The 12,761-nt window shown below is 42.5% G+C and overlaps 1 protein-coding gene across 1 annotated transcript in view; it reads left to right on the top strand.

Annotated features, from left to right (window-relative positions):
- Positions 1–12,761, top strand: part of LOC148511927 (inter-alpha-trypsin inhibitor heavy chain H3-like) — a 233,322-nt gene that overhangs the window by 55,788 nt on the left and 164,773 nt on the right. The window contains exon 4 of the mRNA XM_088482493.1: positions 10,259–10,363. Within this exon, the coding sequence (XP_088338619.1) occupies positions 10,259–10,363 (105 nt within the window). The remainder of the gene's footprint in view (positions 1–10,258; positions 10,364–12,761) is intronic.

Raw genomic sequence — 12,761 nt, 5'->3', positions numbered from 1 at the left:
TCTAGTGTCCAACTATGAGAACTTTATTTCCTCTTTCCAGAGAATCTTTGATGAGCTGGGCCACACTGCCTCTGCTTCTTCTGATCTCCTTCGAGTCCGACAAGGGACCCGTACCTTGGGACAGTACATGGTCCAATTTCAAACCATTTCTTCTGAATTAAAATGAACAAAGTGGCCCTCAAGGCTGCCTTTATACATGGTCTTTCAGAAAAGATGAGTTAGCCTCTCGAGATCTTCCAGAGCCTCCAAAGTAATCTCTCTGTATATTAAGATTGACTTACGCCATAGAGAACAAATTGGCTAGTAGAGGACGAGAGGATCATTTTCGGGATTGGTTGTTATTAGATGCATGTTCCTCTTCTCCGGCAATGAGTATAGAAGAACCTATGCAGTAAATCCTGGCTAACCACGGCTGAGCGAACCCATTGGTTCCAGAATAAGTTCTGCCTCTACTGTGCAGCTCTGGACCTCGTTCTTTTTGTCCTCTTCTTGTGGGAAACACAAGACCCTAACTGGTTCTAGGAGCGTCCAGTTGGGGGTAGTGATCAAGCCATCCCATTTAATGGATAGTCTGTTATCACTGTCCCTTTCTCACAAGTCAAGGACAAATGAGTTGAAAGCCTTGGTGGATTCCAGAGTCACCGGAAATTTTATTTCATAATCCTTGGCACATACAGTACCCTGGTATACCAGTCACTATTGGGGGTCAACAGCAATGTAATTTTGGGAGATTCCATTTCTTCTGTTACCCACCTGGTGTCCCTCCGAGTAGGATGCCTTCATCAAGAAATGTTAGCATTCTTAGTCCTACCTAAAACCTCCTACGAACTAGTTTTAGATCTGCCTTGGCTTAAAATTCATAACCCTACGCTGAATTGGTCTAATATGCAAATCCTTGCTTGGGGTCCGGACTGTTTTCATCAATGTCTGTCTCGTGTGCTTCCTGTATGTATCCATCAAGTTTCTACTGGACCTGCTTTTAAGCCTCCTACTCTTGATCAATTGTAAGTCCTCCTAGATCCCCGTATGCTGGAACCATATCAGGATTTTTCTGACGTTTTTTATGAACAGGCTGCCGAGGAATTACCTCCTCATCGCTCTTGGGACTGTGGCATTGATCTCATTCCTGGGAAAATGCCACCTCGTGGCCGAATTTACCCTCTTTCGGTTCTGGAAACAGAAGCCATGCCCGACTACATTAAAGAAAACCTAGCCAAAGGGTTTATCAGACCATCCTCTTCTCCTGCTGGGCCTGGATTCTTCTTTGTTGAGAAGAAGGGCAGGGGACTCAGACCCTGCATAGACTACCGTGGACTCAATCTAATTACTATCAAGAACTGATACCCGCTGCCACTCATCTCTGAACTTTTTGACAAGGTTCTTGGAGCTCACTTTTTCACAAATTGGATCTTTGTGGGGCCTACAACTTGATCCGCATCAAGACGGGAGATGAGTGGAAATCCGCATTCAACACCCGAGATGGTCACTTTGAATACTTGGTAATGCCTTTTGGGTTATGTAATGCACCAGCAGTGTTCCAAGGTTACGTGAATTACATTTTCAGGGATGTCCTTTATAAGTTCGTGCAGTCTATCTAGATGACATTTACATTTTTCCAAGGATCTGCAGTCACACCGATTTCATGTACAAGAGATATTATACCATCTTCGTGACCACTGTCTATATGGAAAGATTTCAAAGTGTCTCTTCGAGCAATCCTCCGTGCCTTTTCTGGGGCACATCATCTCTGGAGATTCTCTACAGATGAATCCAGACAAACTGAGTGCCATACGGGACTGGCCTCAACCTAACTTCCTGAAAGCTACCCAGCGATTCTTAGGATTTTCTAATTATTATAGACTATTTTGAACTTCTCCACTCTGGATGCTCCCATCACAGCTCTCACCAAGAAGGGAGCCAATCCTTCCAATTGGGCCCCTTCGGCAGTAATGGCGTTTCAAAATCTAAAAACAGCATTCTCCACAGCACCAATCTTTTGCCAACCACAACTTGAAAAGCCCTTCATTCTGGAAGTTGATGCCTCTTCGGTGGGGGTGAGAGCTGTGCTGTTCCAAACTGCTGAGGACTCACCCATGTGGGTTCTTCTCGCAAAAATTTTCTCCGGCTGAGAAAAATTATGCCATCGGTGACCAGGAGTTACTAGATATGCGCTTGGCATTGGAAGAGTGGTGACATCTTATGGAGGGTGCAAGATTCCCTGTCACCATCATTACAAATCATAAAAATTTGGTTTACCTCCAAACAGCTCATCGATTAAATGCCAGACAAGCTCGTTGGTCCCTCTTTTTCTCTAGGTTTGACTTCAAGCTTTAGTTCCACCCTGGAGTCCTGAACAAGAAAGCTGATGCCCTGTCTCGGTCTTTTCTATCTGCACAACAGGAAGAGGATCAACCTCAAGTTCACCCAATCCTAGACCTTCTCGTATTTGTTCTCACTCAACTCCTGTCTTCCCCACCAGGCACAATCTTTGTTGCTCCACAACTGTGTAAAAGCTTACTGACATGGGCCCATGCCTCCCTTTTTTCTGGACATTCAGGCATTCTTAAGACTTGCACATTTTTGTGCAGCAATCTTATTATTATCTTATGTGCTAAGCATAAAGTCACTCGCAATAAAGTCGTGGGCCCATTATATCCTTTACCTGTTCCAGTTGCTCCATGGACACACCTCTCTATGGATTTTATTTCAGAATTACCACTGTCCAAAGGACATAATACCATTTGGGTGATTGTGGATCGATTCTCAAAGATGGCCCATTTTATTCCCCTAGTCGGTCTTTCTCTGTTTCACAACTGGCGAAGATATTCATCAGAGACATCTTCAGACTACTTGGTTTGCCCAAAGACATATCCGATCGAGGGGTACAATTCGTAGCCAAGTTTTGGAGAGCACTGTGTGTGTCCTGCGGAATTAAGTTAAAGTTCTCTTCTGCCTATCGCCCACAAACAAATGGTCAAACAGAGAGGGTGAATCAAGAGCTGGAAACATTTATCAGACTTTTTGTATCCTCTTCACAGGATGACTGGCTTGATCTTTTACCTTGGGCGGAGTTTTCACATAACTTCAAGTATCATTCTTCTTCTGATTCCACTCCATATTTTGCAGTCTATGGTAGACATCCATGAGTGCCTGATTTTCAAGATTTACCATCCATGGAAGTTCCAGCTGTAACTAACTTGGTAGGCACATTTGCGGACTTATGAAAAAATATTCATTGTTCCTTGAAGAAAGTCTCAAGTAGATGCAAAAACTTTTGCTGATAAAAAATGTCTTGCGGTTTCCCTTCTGAGAGTCGGAGATAGGGTATGGTTATCATCTAAGAATATTTGTTTAAAAGTGCCAAGCATTAAGTTCGCCCCATGCTTCATTCTCAAGGTAATAAATCCTGTGGTGTATAAACTAGAACTTCCACCCCAGCTGAAGATCTCCTATACCTTCCATAACTCTCTGTTATGTCCTTTGATTTTTAATCAATTTCAATATTCTTCACCTAAAACACCTCAAGTGCAAACTCAACAGGGTGTCGAGTTTGAGATTGAGAGAATCCTTGATTTGCGACATCGATCTAATTGCCTTCAGTATCCTGTTAACTGGAAAGGATAAGGACCTGAAGAACGAGCATGGATTAAGGCCTCTGACGTCTATGCTCCTCAACTTGTTCGAGCTTTTCACAAAAGATTTCCTGATAAGCCTTGTGGTTGTCCAGAGTCCACCCTGAAAGGAGGGGGGGTACAGTCAGGTTTCGGCATAGGATCGGCCGTTATTTACCACAGCGCCTACTACTCCTGACTTCTCGTGCGGTCAGACGTCAGGTGCGGCGTTGAGTGATGTGCTGAGGATTATGCCTTAGGTGCACTTGGACATCCATGTGCTGCTCCATGACGTGGTTACCGAGGTTGCTGTCATGGGTGCAGCCATGACAGTCTTCATCACTTGACTGATGGTAGCATGGTTTTTATCAGTAAATAAAGGGAAAAAATATATATATACCAGGGCCAATTAAACTCCTTAATATGGAACTGAATTGCCTGTTGCTTCCAAAAATAAGGGAATTACTCAACCCTTATAAATATAGACCAACAGAAAAAAAGGGGGTAGAAAGCGCTAGCACACAGTTCTTTATAATTAGAAAATGAAGAATTTATTCAATCCTTTCTTTTGTGAAACGATAATACCAGCTATTTAACAAACATTATTGGGACAAAAAAGAAAAAACTCCAGATTTGCAGATATTTAACAGATCTAAAATGTACTAATCTAAGTATTATATTGTTAGAAACAGAGGGTTAGTCAGGCATATTTAGTTGTACACAGTCCTAAGAAGCGATGCCCTAGGCGGACTTTGCCTAAAAGAGTTTAAGCACGGTGCGGCTACTGAGCCGCGTAGCAACCTTGAGGGTTGGACCCTTGGCAAGTAGCGGCCTGTGGCCATAAGCAAGATGCAGCCTTTGGGCTATGTGGCAGCCTTGATGGTTAGCTAGTTGTGAGAGCCTTGAGGGCTGGTAAGCCTTGGCTTGTTGCGGCCTATGGGCCGTGGATAAGATGCAGCCTTTGGGCTGTGTGGCAGCCTTAAGGGCTGGTATGCCTTGGCTTGTTGCTGCCTGTAGGCCGAGGATAAGATGCAGCCTTTGGGTTGTGTGGCAGCCTTGAGCGCTGGTATGCCTTGGCCTGTTGCGGCCTGTGGGCCAAGAACAAGATGCAGCCTTGGGCTGTGAGGTAGCCTTGAAGGCTGATAAGTCTCTGGTGATAGTGCGCCTGGTTGTGCATTATGTTGCTGAGATGAGACCAATGTCGCCGGGTTGACACTGGCGTTGCATTCCGGATAGCGCACTTTGGATGCTGAGGTGCGGCCAATGTCGCCGGGTTGACACTGGCGCTGGTACGCTGGATTGCGTACTTTGGACGTGAGCGCACTCTGTGCCACTGGGATGACACTAGCGGCTGAGGGCAGAGATGCACACCATGCCGCCAAGATGACACAAGCAGCAAACAGCAGATGTTATGTGGACCATGCTGCCTGGATGGAACAAACGGCAGAGAGTAGACATGGCAAACTGGAATCTGGAACTCGACTGAACAAAAAGGAGACTGGCCACAACCGGAAACACATGGAAACACTATCACAGGCATCAGAGCAGTGTTCATAGCAGCAGGATATGGACTCAGGAGCCACTCCGGATCAGCCCCAGAATGACAGATAGCAGGTAGGTGGAGTCTCAATGAACGCTGGCTCGGCGTTCGCCTCGCACAGGATTAGCAGTGCGGCGGCTTATGACATATTTAATAATATGCATTAATTTAAAATGGTACTTAGAACTTAAAAAAATCCTAATTGACATAAACCACAAGAAGACTGTTTTCCTATAGGTTAGTAATAACAACAGCTGTGTTCCAACCTTGGAAATAACAAAAAAGTTCACTTTGCAACCTTGTTTCACATTAATTGTTACTTTAGCAGCATAAAATAGTTGTTCTTTAGATATCGTAGAATAATGGATTTTTATGTATCAATTAATGTTCCAACAGCACAAAGGTCTCCTGTTGATTTTGACAATGATATTATCCAGCTGTCTGCATTAAATTCAGTCTAGAGAAATAAGCCGTTATATCCTTATGCAGCAGTTAAATTTCACACAAAGAGAATCTCCAGCTGAATCCAATAATATTGTAACAACAGGTTGTCTGCACAGCTCTCCACGTTCAATTATCACACAGTCTTTTAGTTGTATACCAATAAGTAAAAAAAAAAAGGGGGGGGGGGAATTCCCACAGTAGAACTGGGAACTGCTCCAAGTTCCTCAACACGAATCTCTAGTATTTAAAAAATAAAAAGTGCGTGCATGCTTGCAATAAGATTGATCATGTCCACAAAGAAATGTATATATAGTTACCACCTGTGTCTCTCCAGGCCCCCTCTGTGTCTCTCTGGGACCCCCTGTGTCACTCCAGTTCCAGGAACCCTGTGTCTCTCCAGGCCCCCCTGTGTCTCTCCAGCTCCTTACATTCTTCCGACTACAGCCCAGTCACTTAATTTATTCTAATAAATATTCTTATTATGGTTGCAAAATATTCCTTTTGGTCAGCTACGCCGTATCCATAGAAATTGTTCAGATTTTAATGAATTTCAAGAACATTCGCATGAATTGTTGGAAGCCTTCAGGAAGAAAGAGTATCATTACTACAGGATTCATACAATAAAATATCAGTAATGGATAGACAATCACATTTTATCACCAATCAACCCTATAATGAACAATCTCAGTCCAACTTTACTCAAGCTATCAAATTTATAACTAGATACAATTCAGCAGCAGGCAACATAAGAAAGATCAATAACACTAATCAAAAAGTTTTATTTACAGATCCCATACTAAAGAATGAGATAGGTGCAGGAATGAGGGTTATTTTTAAAAAAGCAAAAAACTCGGGAAATCTGTTGGCACCTACATTATTTAAGAGGAACCACACACATCAAACATAGAGGGGTGGGAATGATAACAACACTAACTGGTTACCCACCAAGACCATAGGCTGTTATAAGTGTGGTTCCACGAAATGTATAACGTGAATTTATACAGCATAAAACACTCACTTTTGCCTCATTTACTATGAAAATGACATTTCCAATCAAAACATACATCAATTGCAACTCGACAGATATAATATATCTCATCAACTGCACCTGTGGTATGCAGTACATAGGTCGCACTACACGTAGACTTAACGATAGATTTCTGGAACATTGCAGAAATCTACAGAACACTCACTTTCCAGACACTGTGTAGAATCACACCAAGGAAATCACAAATGTATGAAAATTGTAGGTATAGAAACCATTATCCCAACTTCAAGAGGGGGAGATAGGTACTCTCGACTGTGCTTACGAGAGACGTTTTGGATACATCAAATGGGAAATATGCAACCTGAAGGTCTCAATGAAATTGCAGACACAGATTTTGAAATAAAACATAATTTAGTACTCGAGTTCCCGCAGGCTAGCTTATTGTTAATATGTACCAACATGTTTGTCCAATAATGTTTGTCTGAATATAATATGGATACATCATATACTACATAAATTTTGGTTGATATGATGGGTTGTATTTTAATGCATATGGATACCAACACATTAATATTTCTTCTTTAGAGATCTTTTGATTTATTTATTTTTCTTACATTGTTTGTTATACAATTTTTTATTTTTAATGATTATCACTGTCATTTTTTGTTATTCCACATTAGTTGGATACAGATGTACGATGGGGATGTTTATCCACATCTTAGGATAGATTTTATACACTAGATATTAACTATCTATTACAGTTACGCTATGTTCTGAGAAAGGACCTTGTTTGTTATTCAGTATTTAGTATGAGGAGGGTTCACTACATGAAGTTCGCTATTTAGGACATCATCTGTAGGTAGAACCTGTAGAATATAGGAGTTACATAGTTACATTATTGTTTATTATCATGCCAAGTTCATATAATAATTGGGTATTGTATTTGTAAGTCTATGTAGAACTGCTTCTATCAGTTCATGTGTATCCCTTTAATAGAAGGAGGGTTAATCAAAACTGTGAAGTTTAAATCTCCCCTTAATCACATGGAGAGACACATCTGCTGATAATTAACAAGTCCCCTTTATAAACCACCTCTTTTCAAATGGAACATTATGCTCTTGACGAAGGTGCTAAACAGCACAGAAACGCGTTGAGTTTGTTTGGACTATCCCACAATACCGTTCACACCAGAACCTGTGTACACAACCTCCAGAGGATACACTACAACTTGTCTCTTTACGAGCCCTATTGCAAGTGAGCATACCATTGCAAACATCTTGTTATACTCACTGCACACAGACTGTGGCTAACTGCTATTTAGCAGTCAGTGGCTGCCACTTGCAAACAAGCAGAGAGAAACAGCTATTATTGCTTCCATCTAGTCTGCTTCTTATCCACTGTGGTCACTCCTAACATATATTATCAGCCCCAGCACACAGGGCCTGATTCAGACCCGCTCGCGAGCGCTGAGCGCTCGCAAGCGGGTTGATGGTGCGCAGCCGTCGTTAAGGGTCTCGCACCAAAGGGGACGTGCTGTCGATGGTGATTGACAGCACGCCCCCTTTGGTGGGCGTGCCGGGGGCGTAGCTGCCCAGACGGAGGCGTTCCCATGGGAACGCCTACCGTCTGCATCCGGCCCCACTGACATCACTAGTGATGTCAGTGGGAGTGCTCTCGGCTCTGATAGAGCCAAAAGCACTCCTGGGCTTGCGGCAGCGAGACCCTACCACAGGGTCTCGTCGCAAGCCCGATGGTCGCGATGGTCTTGACCATCGCGACCATCATTTTAGCCGCTCGCTATAGCTGTGGGTGGTCACACCCACAGCTATGCGAGCGGCCAGGAGGCCGCTCCAAAAAACAGCAGGGACGGCCCTGTTTCAGAGCGAATACTCTGTCAGAGCGTCCGGCTCTGAATCAGGCCCACAGTCCGTAAAACGGAGCACAACAGGACATACTGTGCAAACTGCACACATCCTCTGCACGCGGACAGTTCGCATCCGACAGAGACGTGCAGACACCATCCACAGACGGTATTAACAGAACTCCGGAGCAGTAGTTATTCACAATAATAGCACCAATTACATCAGCAGGGCTGCATATCCAGATTGACCTGTGGATCTCTTTTGATACTTACGGCCCAGGACTTCTCTGGTTAATCAGAATAACCACCGACGATATCTACTGCTCTCACAGCAGATCACTACCCTCTGATGATGGTAAAAATTTCCATTCATACCAAGTACTTGTTGGAATTGTGACTGTGTCATTTCTTCTAAAGCCATCATAAGGCACTTTTTATTTTTATTTTCATTCTTATGTTGCTATTTATAGTAAACATTTAGCAACAATATTACTTAGAAGCGGGATAGCCTATTCTTTCTATTTTACACTGTGATTTTTGAATGAATTTTATGCTTCAAATGCTAATTTTAATATATGGCTAATTGTTATAATAAACATGTACTGAAACTACAACCACGCTGTGTTGGGCAATAATCATAGGTTTGCACAGCCTTCTTTGTTAAACAGATACTTACTTTATTCTGTCTCTCTTTCTTGCTGTGGCAACCCTACTTCTCAGCAGTGCCACAATAACAATGCCGGAATGAAGCCTGTGAATTGACCTGGCGGGGAAGGGGATCCAGTGGCTCTGGTAAGCCACCAGCGGGAACAGTCCTGTGCTCCCAGTGGCCCAATCATATCCTGTATAAACCAGTAAATAGTAGGACTGACTCCTTTCCCAATATATACAGTATATACAAAAACCATACATATACAATAACACACAAAAAGAGGGCACTGTAATAATTTAGAATCCACAAAAAAAGTACAATGAATTATATGCATTCATTAAATAAACTTTGCATACATAAATATACATATATTAAATAAACTTGAATTAAAGCTTATCTGTGGTTTTTTTAAACTCTCCTTTTTCAGGCCAAAATGTCTTTGGACATCATCCAAGTGAATTAAAATTTGGCCGGTAGCAACATCCTTTCACCAGAAAGCACCCAAGCAAGAATGCCATAGGTCACTCGCAGTATAGGATTTCAAAACACTTTAATATGAAAAACACGTTAAAACCCTTACATCAAAGTAATGGTAACTTCAAATGCATATAACAAGACCACTGTGGACACACAATGGAATCAGCAGTCCAACCTCACCCTAGCTAGGCTGTGAGCAGGACCGGCGCTAGGTGTCTCTGCACCCAGCGCCATCCCGTGCTTCCCCTCTCCTCGTTCCTTCTGTGTCCTCCCCCTGACCATAAAATTATACCTACAGCAGATTTCTTCAGACGGACCAGGCACCCTTGTGTGGCTGCACTGACAGAACGTGTCAGGAGCCAGGCCTGGCTGTGAGCTCTAGGTAGGTGCTTGGTCTTCCACAAGGGTCCAGTTCAACAGTCCAGCCAGTCACCTAATGCATTTTGTTGTACACACAACTTCTCCAATGACCGATTTCACTGCAGTATTCTTTCCTATAAATAGGGAGAAGAGAAAAAATGTATTTACTCCATGCAAAGTGCTGGAGAAATTATGCTTTTAAGTTTAATAAATAGAGCCCTTAATCTTTAAAATTATTATCAGAAAGTGGTTTATAAAACAGACCATATTTCTTTGCCGGTAACGAGCAATCTCTATATGTTTATAATATGTCAATCTACTGCAGGATAATTGATGGAGTAATGTATGCTGGGGTAATAAAGGAAAAGGAAGTTGCTAAAAAGCAGTATGAAAAAGCCGTTTCAAGGGGACAGACAGCCGGACTTGTCAGGTACATTGTTATGACAATATTAGAGGGTGAGCTATGCTACCTGTTATGTTACTATACAAAATGTAAAAAAAAAAGTGTACCAACCAATCATTGAGACTTTGGGCAAAATTTACTAAGCGGCGGTATCTATTCTATTCTAAACCCCGGCGGTTTGGTGGCGGTTTCTATTCTATTCTAACCCCGGGGGTTTGGTGGCGGTTTCTATTCTATTCTAAACCCCGGGGGTTTGGTGGCGGTTTTGCAGCGGTCTCTAAATGACAGCCCTGTTCTATTCTATTCTAAAATGTGATTTGGCGGCAGTTTTGCTTTCTGCAGATTTACTAAGGCCAAAACCGCTGCAAAACTGCCATCAAAACACATTTTGGAATAGAATAGAACAGGGCTATCATTTAGAAACCACTGCAAAACCGCCACCAAACCCCCGGGGTTTAGAATAGAATAGAAACCGCCACCAAACCGCCGGGGTTTAGAATAGAATTGAAACCGCCGTCAAACCGCCGCTTAGTAAATTTTGCCTATTAACTCTTTCATGTCCAATGAATGTGTATGACTGGGAAAAATGTCATCATTATGCTTTCATTTTATTTAATGTGAGACTGCAGGAGGGGCAATTATTTAATCAGTCAAATCCGCAACTTAACAGGTGAAACACGGTGGTTAAATAGACAAGTGCTTTCTATCTTTACAGTGTTCGTCCTTTCTACAGTATTTACATGATAATGAAGATCCTCCCTTATTCATGATCAGAAGTATTACCACCACACTCTGACTCGTCAGAGAAAGGAGAGACTCATTACATACTTTTCCTATTGTATTTTTTATGGCTTTCTTTATTAAGCAAATTATTGTTTTTTATTAAATTTAAGGTTCCATATTTTAAGGTGTAGCCTTGAATAGCATTGTATTTAAATATGTTGGCATAACTTTTAGACTTCTGTTGATGATTATTGCACATAACACAAAATATAATTGAACTTAAAACTTCACATCATAAACTCTAAGAGGGGAATTCAATATGAAACGTAAACTTCGCTGTCGAAGTTTACGTTTCATATCAGAGCTTTTACCTCGGATAAAGTATCGGGCGCGCGCCCGCTTATCCCCGTATTCAATATGAAACTAATGAAAACGGGACCTGGCGAAGTGGGATTTGCGTAAAGTTACGAAATTTTCCTTAAAAAAATTGTAGGACCCCCCTAAAGTTGTAAAAACATAGGGATCACTATGGGTACCCCCGTTTTAGCCTGCAAATGAAAGTCTGGGATTTAAATAGCCGCAGCAGGTGTTTTTTTCCCAACATTGAAGAAGTGATGCAGAAGAGCACTTGGGGTACATGAAAATGGGTACTAGCATTTTTTTAAGTCCCTAAAGTAAGTTTTTAAAAATTCTGCAACTATGCACCTGCCGCTAATAGCCTATTCTACAAAACACCTGCCGCATACTTGCAGAATAGCCCTGAACCTGTTTCCCTATTGTTAAACAATTTTTTCCCATTTTTTTTTTCACCCCAATTTTTAAAATAATTTTTTGGGGTGTCCCTATTTTTTTTAAAACTTTTTTTTGACACAGTTATCTTTTAAATGTCATTCCCAGGGGTGCAGGCTATTTTTTTTAAGCCTGCACCCCTAAACCCCAATTCTGCACTTTTTTCGCCACCTATTCAGTGGTGAAAAGTTATCCCCGTTTTTTTTCAAAGACTTTTCGAACCTGCGAAAAGTCTTTGAAATTGAATACAGCCAGCCATTAGACCTACACCGGCATCTTGACACCCGGCTTACCGATCGAAGGGGGGGTTAGGTTAGGGGCTCCCGAGGGGGACTTAGGGTTAAGCAACCCCCCGGGAGGATAGGGTTAGACTGGGGGAAGGGGGGGCTAGGGTTAGGCACCCCCAGGTAGAGGTTAGGGTTAGGTACCTCCCCGGAAGATTTAGGGTTAGGCTGCGGTGAAGGGGGTGTAGGCTTAGGCACTTAGAGGGGGGTTAGGGTTAGGCACTTGGGGGGAGGTTAGGGTTAGGCACTTGGGGGGAGGTTAGGGTTAGGCACTTAGGGGGGAGGTTAGGGTTAGGAACCCCTAAGGGAGGGTTAGGGTTAGGGGAGGAGGTTAGGTTAGTAAATAGAAAAAATATCGGGATCTTCACTGCCGTTCCTCCGCTGTCGGGACTTGAACCGCCGGTCATGCAAACAGTGCATACTGATTCTGTTTAAATAGCTTAATTTGGCCAATAAAGACATGTCAGTTTTCAGGTGAATTTCTCTAAAAAACACAATAATGGATTAAATTATGCGGGACAGGTATGTGGAGGTGTAAATGTTGTGGGACAGGTGGTATGTGGAGGTGTAAATTATGTGGTACAGGTATGTGGAGGTGTAAGTGATGTGGAACAGGTGGTATGTGGAGG

The sequence above is a fragment of the Taudactylus pleione genome, unplaced genomic scaffold (assembly GCF_031769625.1).
Source record: "Taudactylus pleione unplaced genomic scaffold, aTauple2 ptg000289l, whole genome shotgun sequence".
In the NCBI taxonomy this organism is placed as follows: domain Eukaryota; kingdom Metazoa; phylum Chordata; class Amphibia; order Anura; family Myobatrachidae; genus Taudactylus; species Taudactylus pleione.
This window is presented reverse-complemented; position numbering and strand designations above follow the sequence as displayed.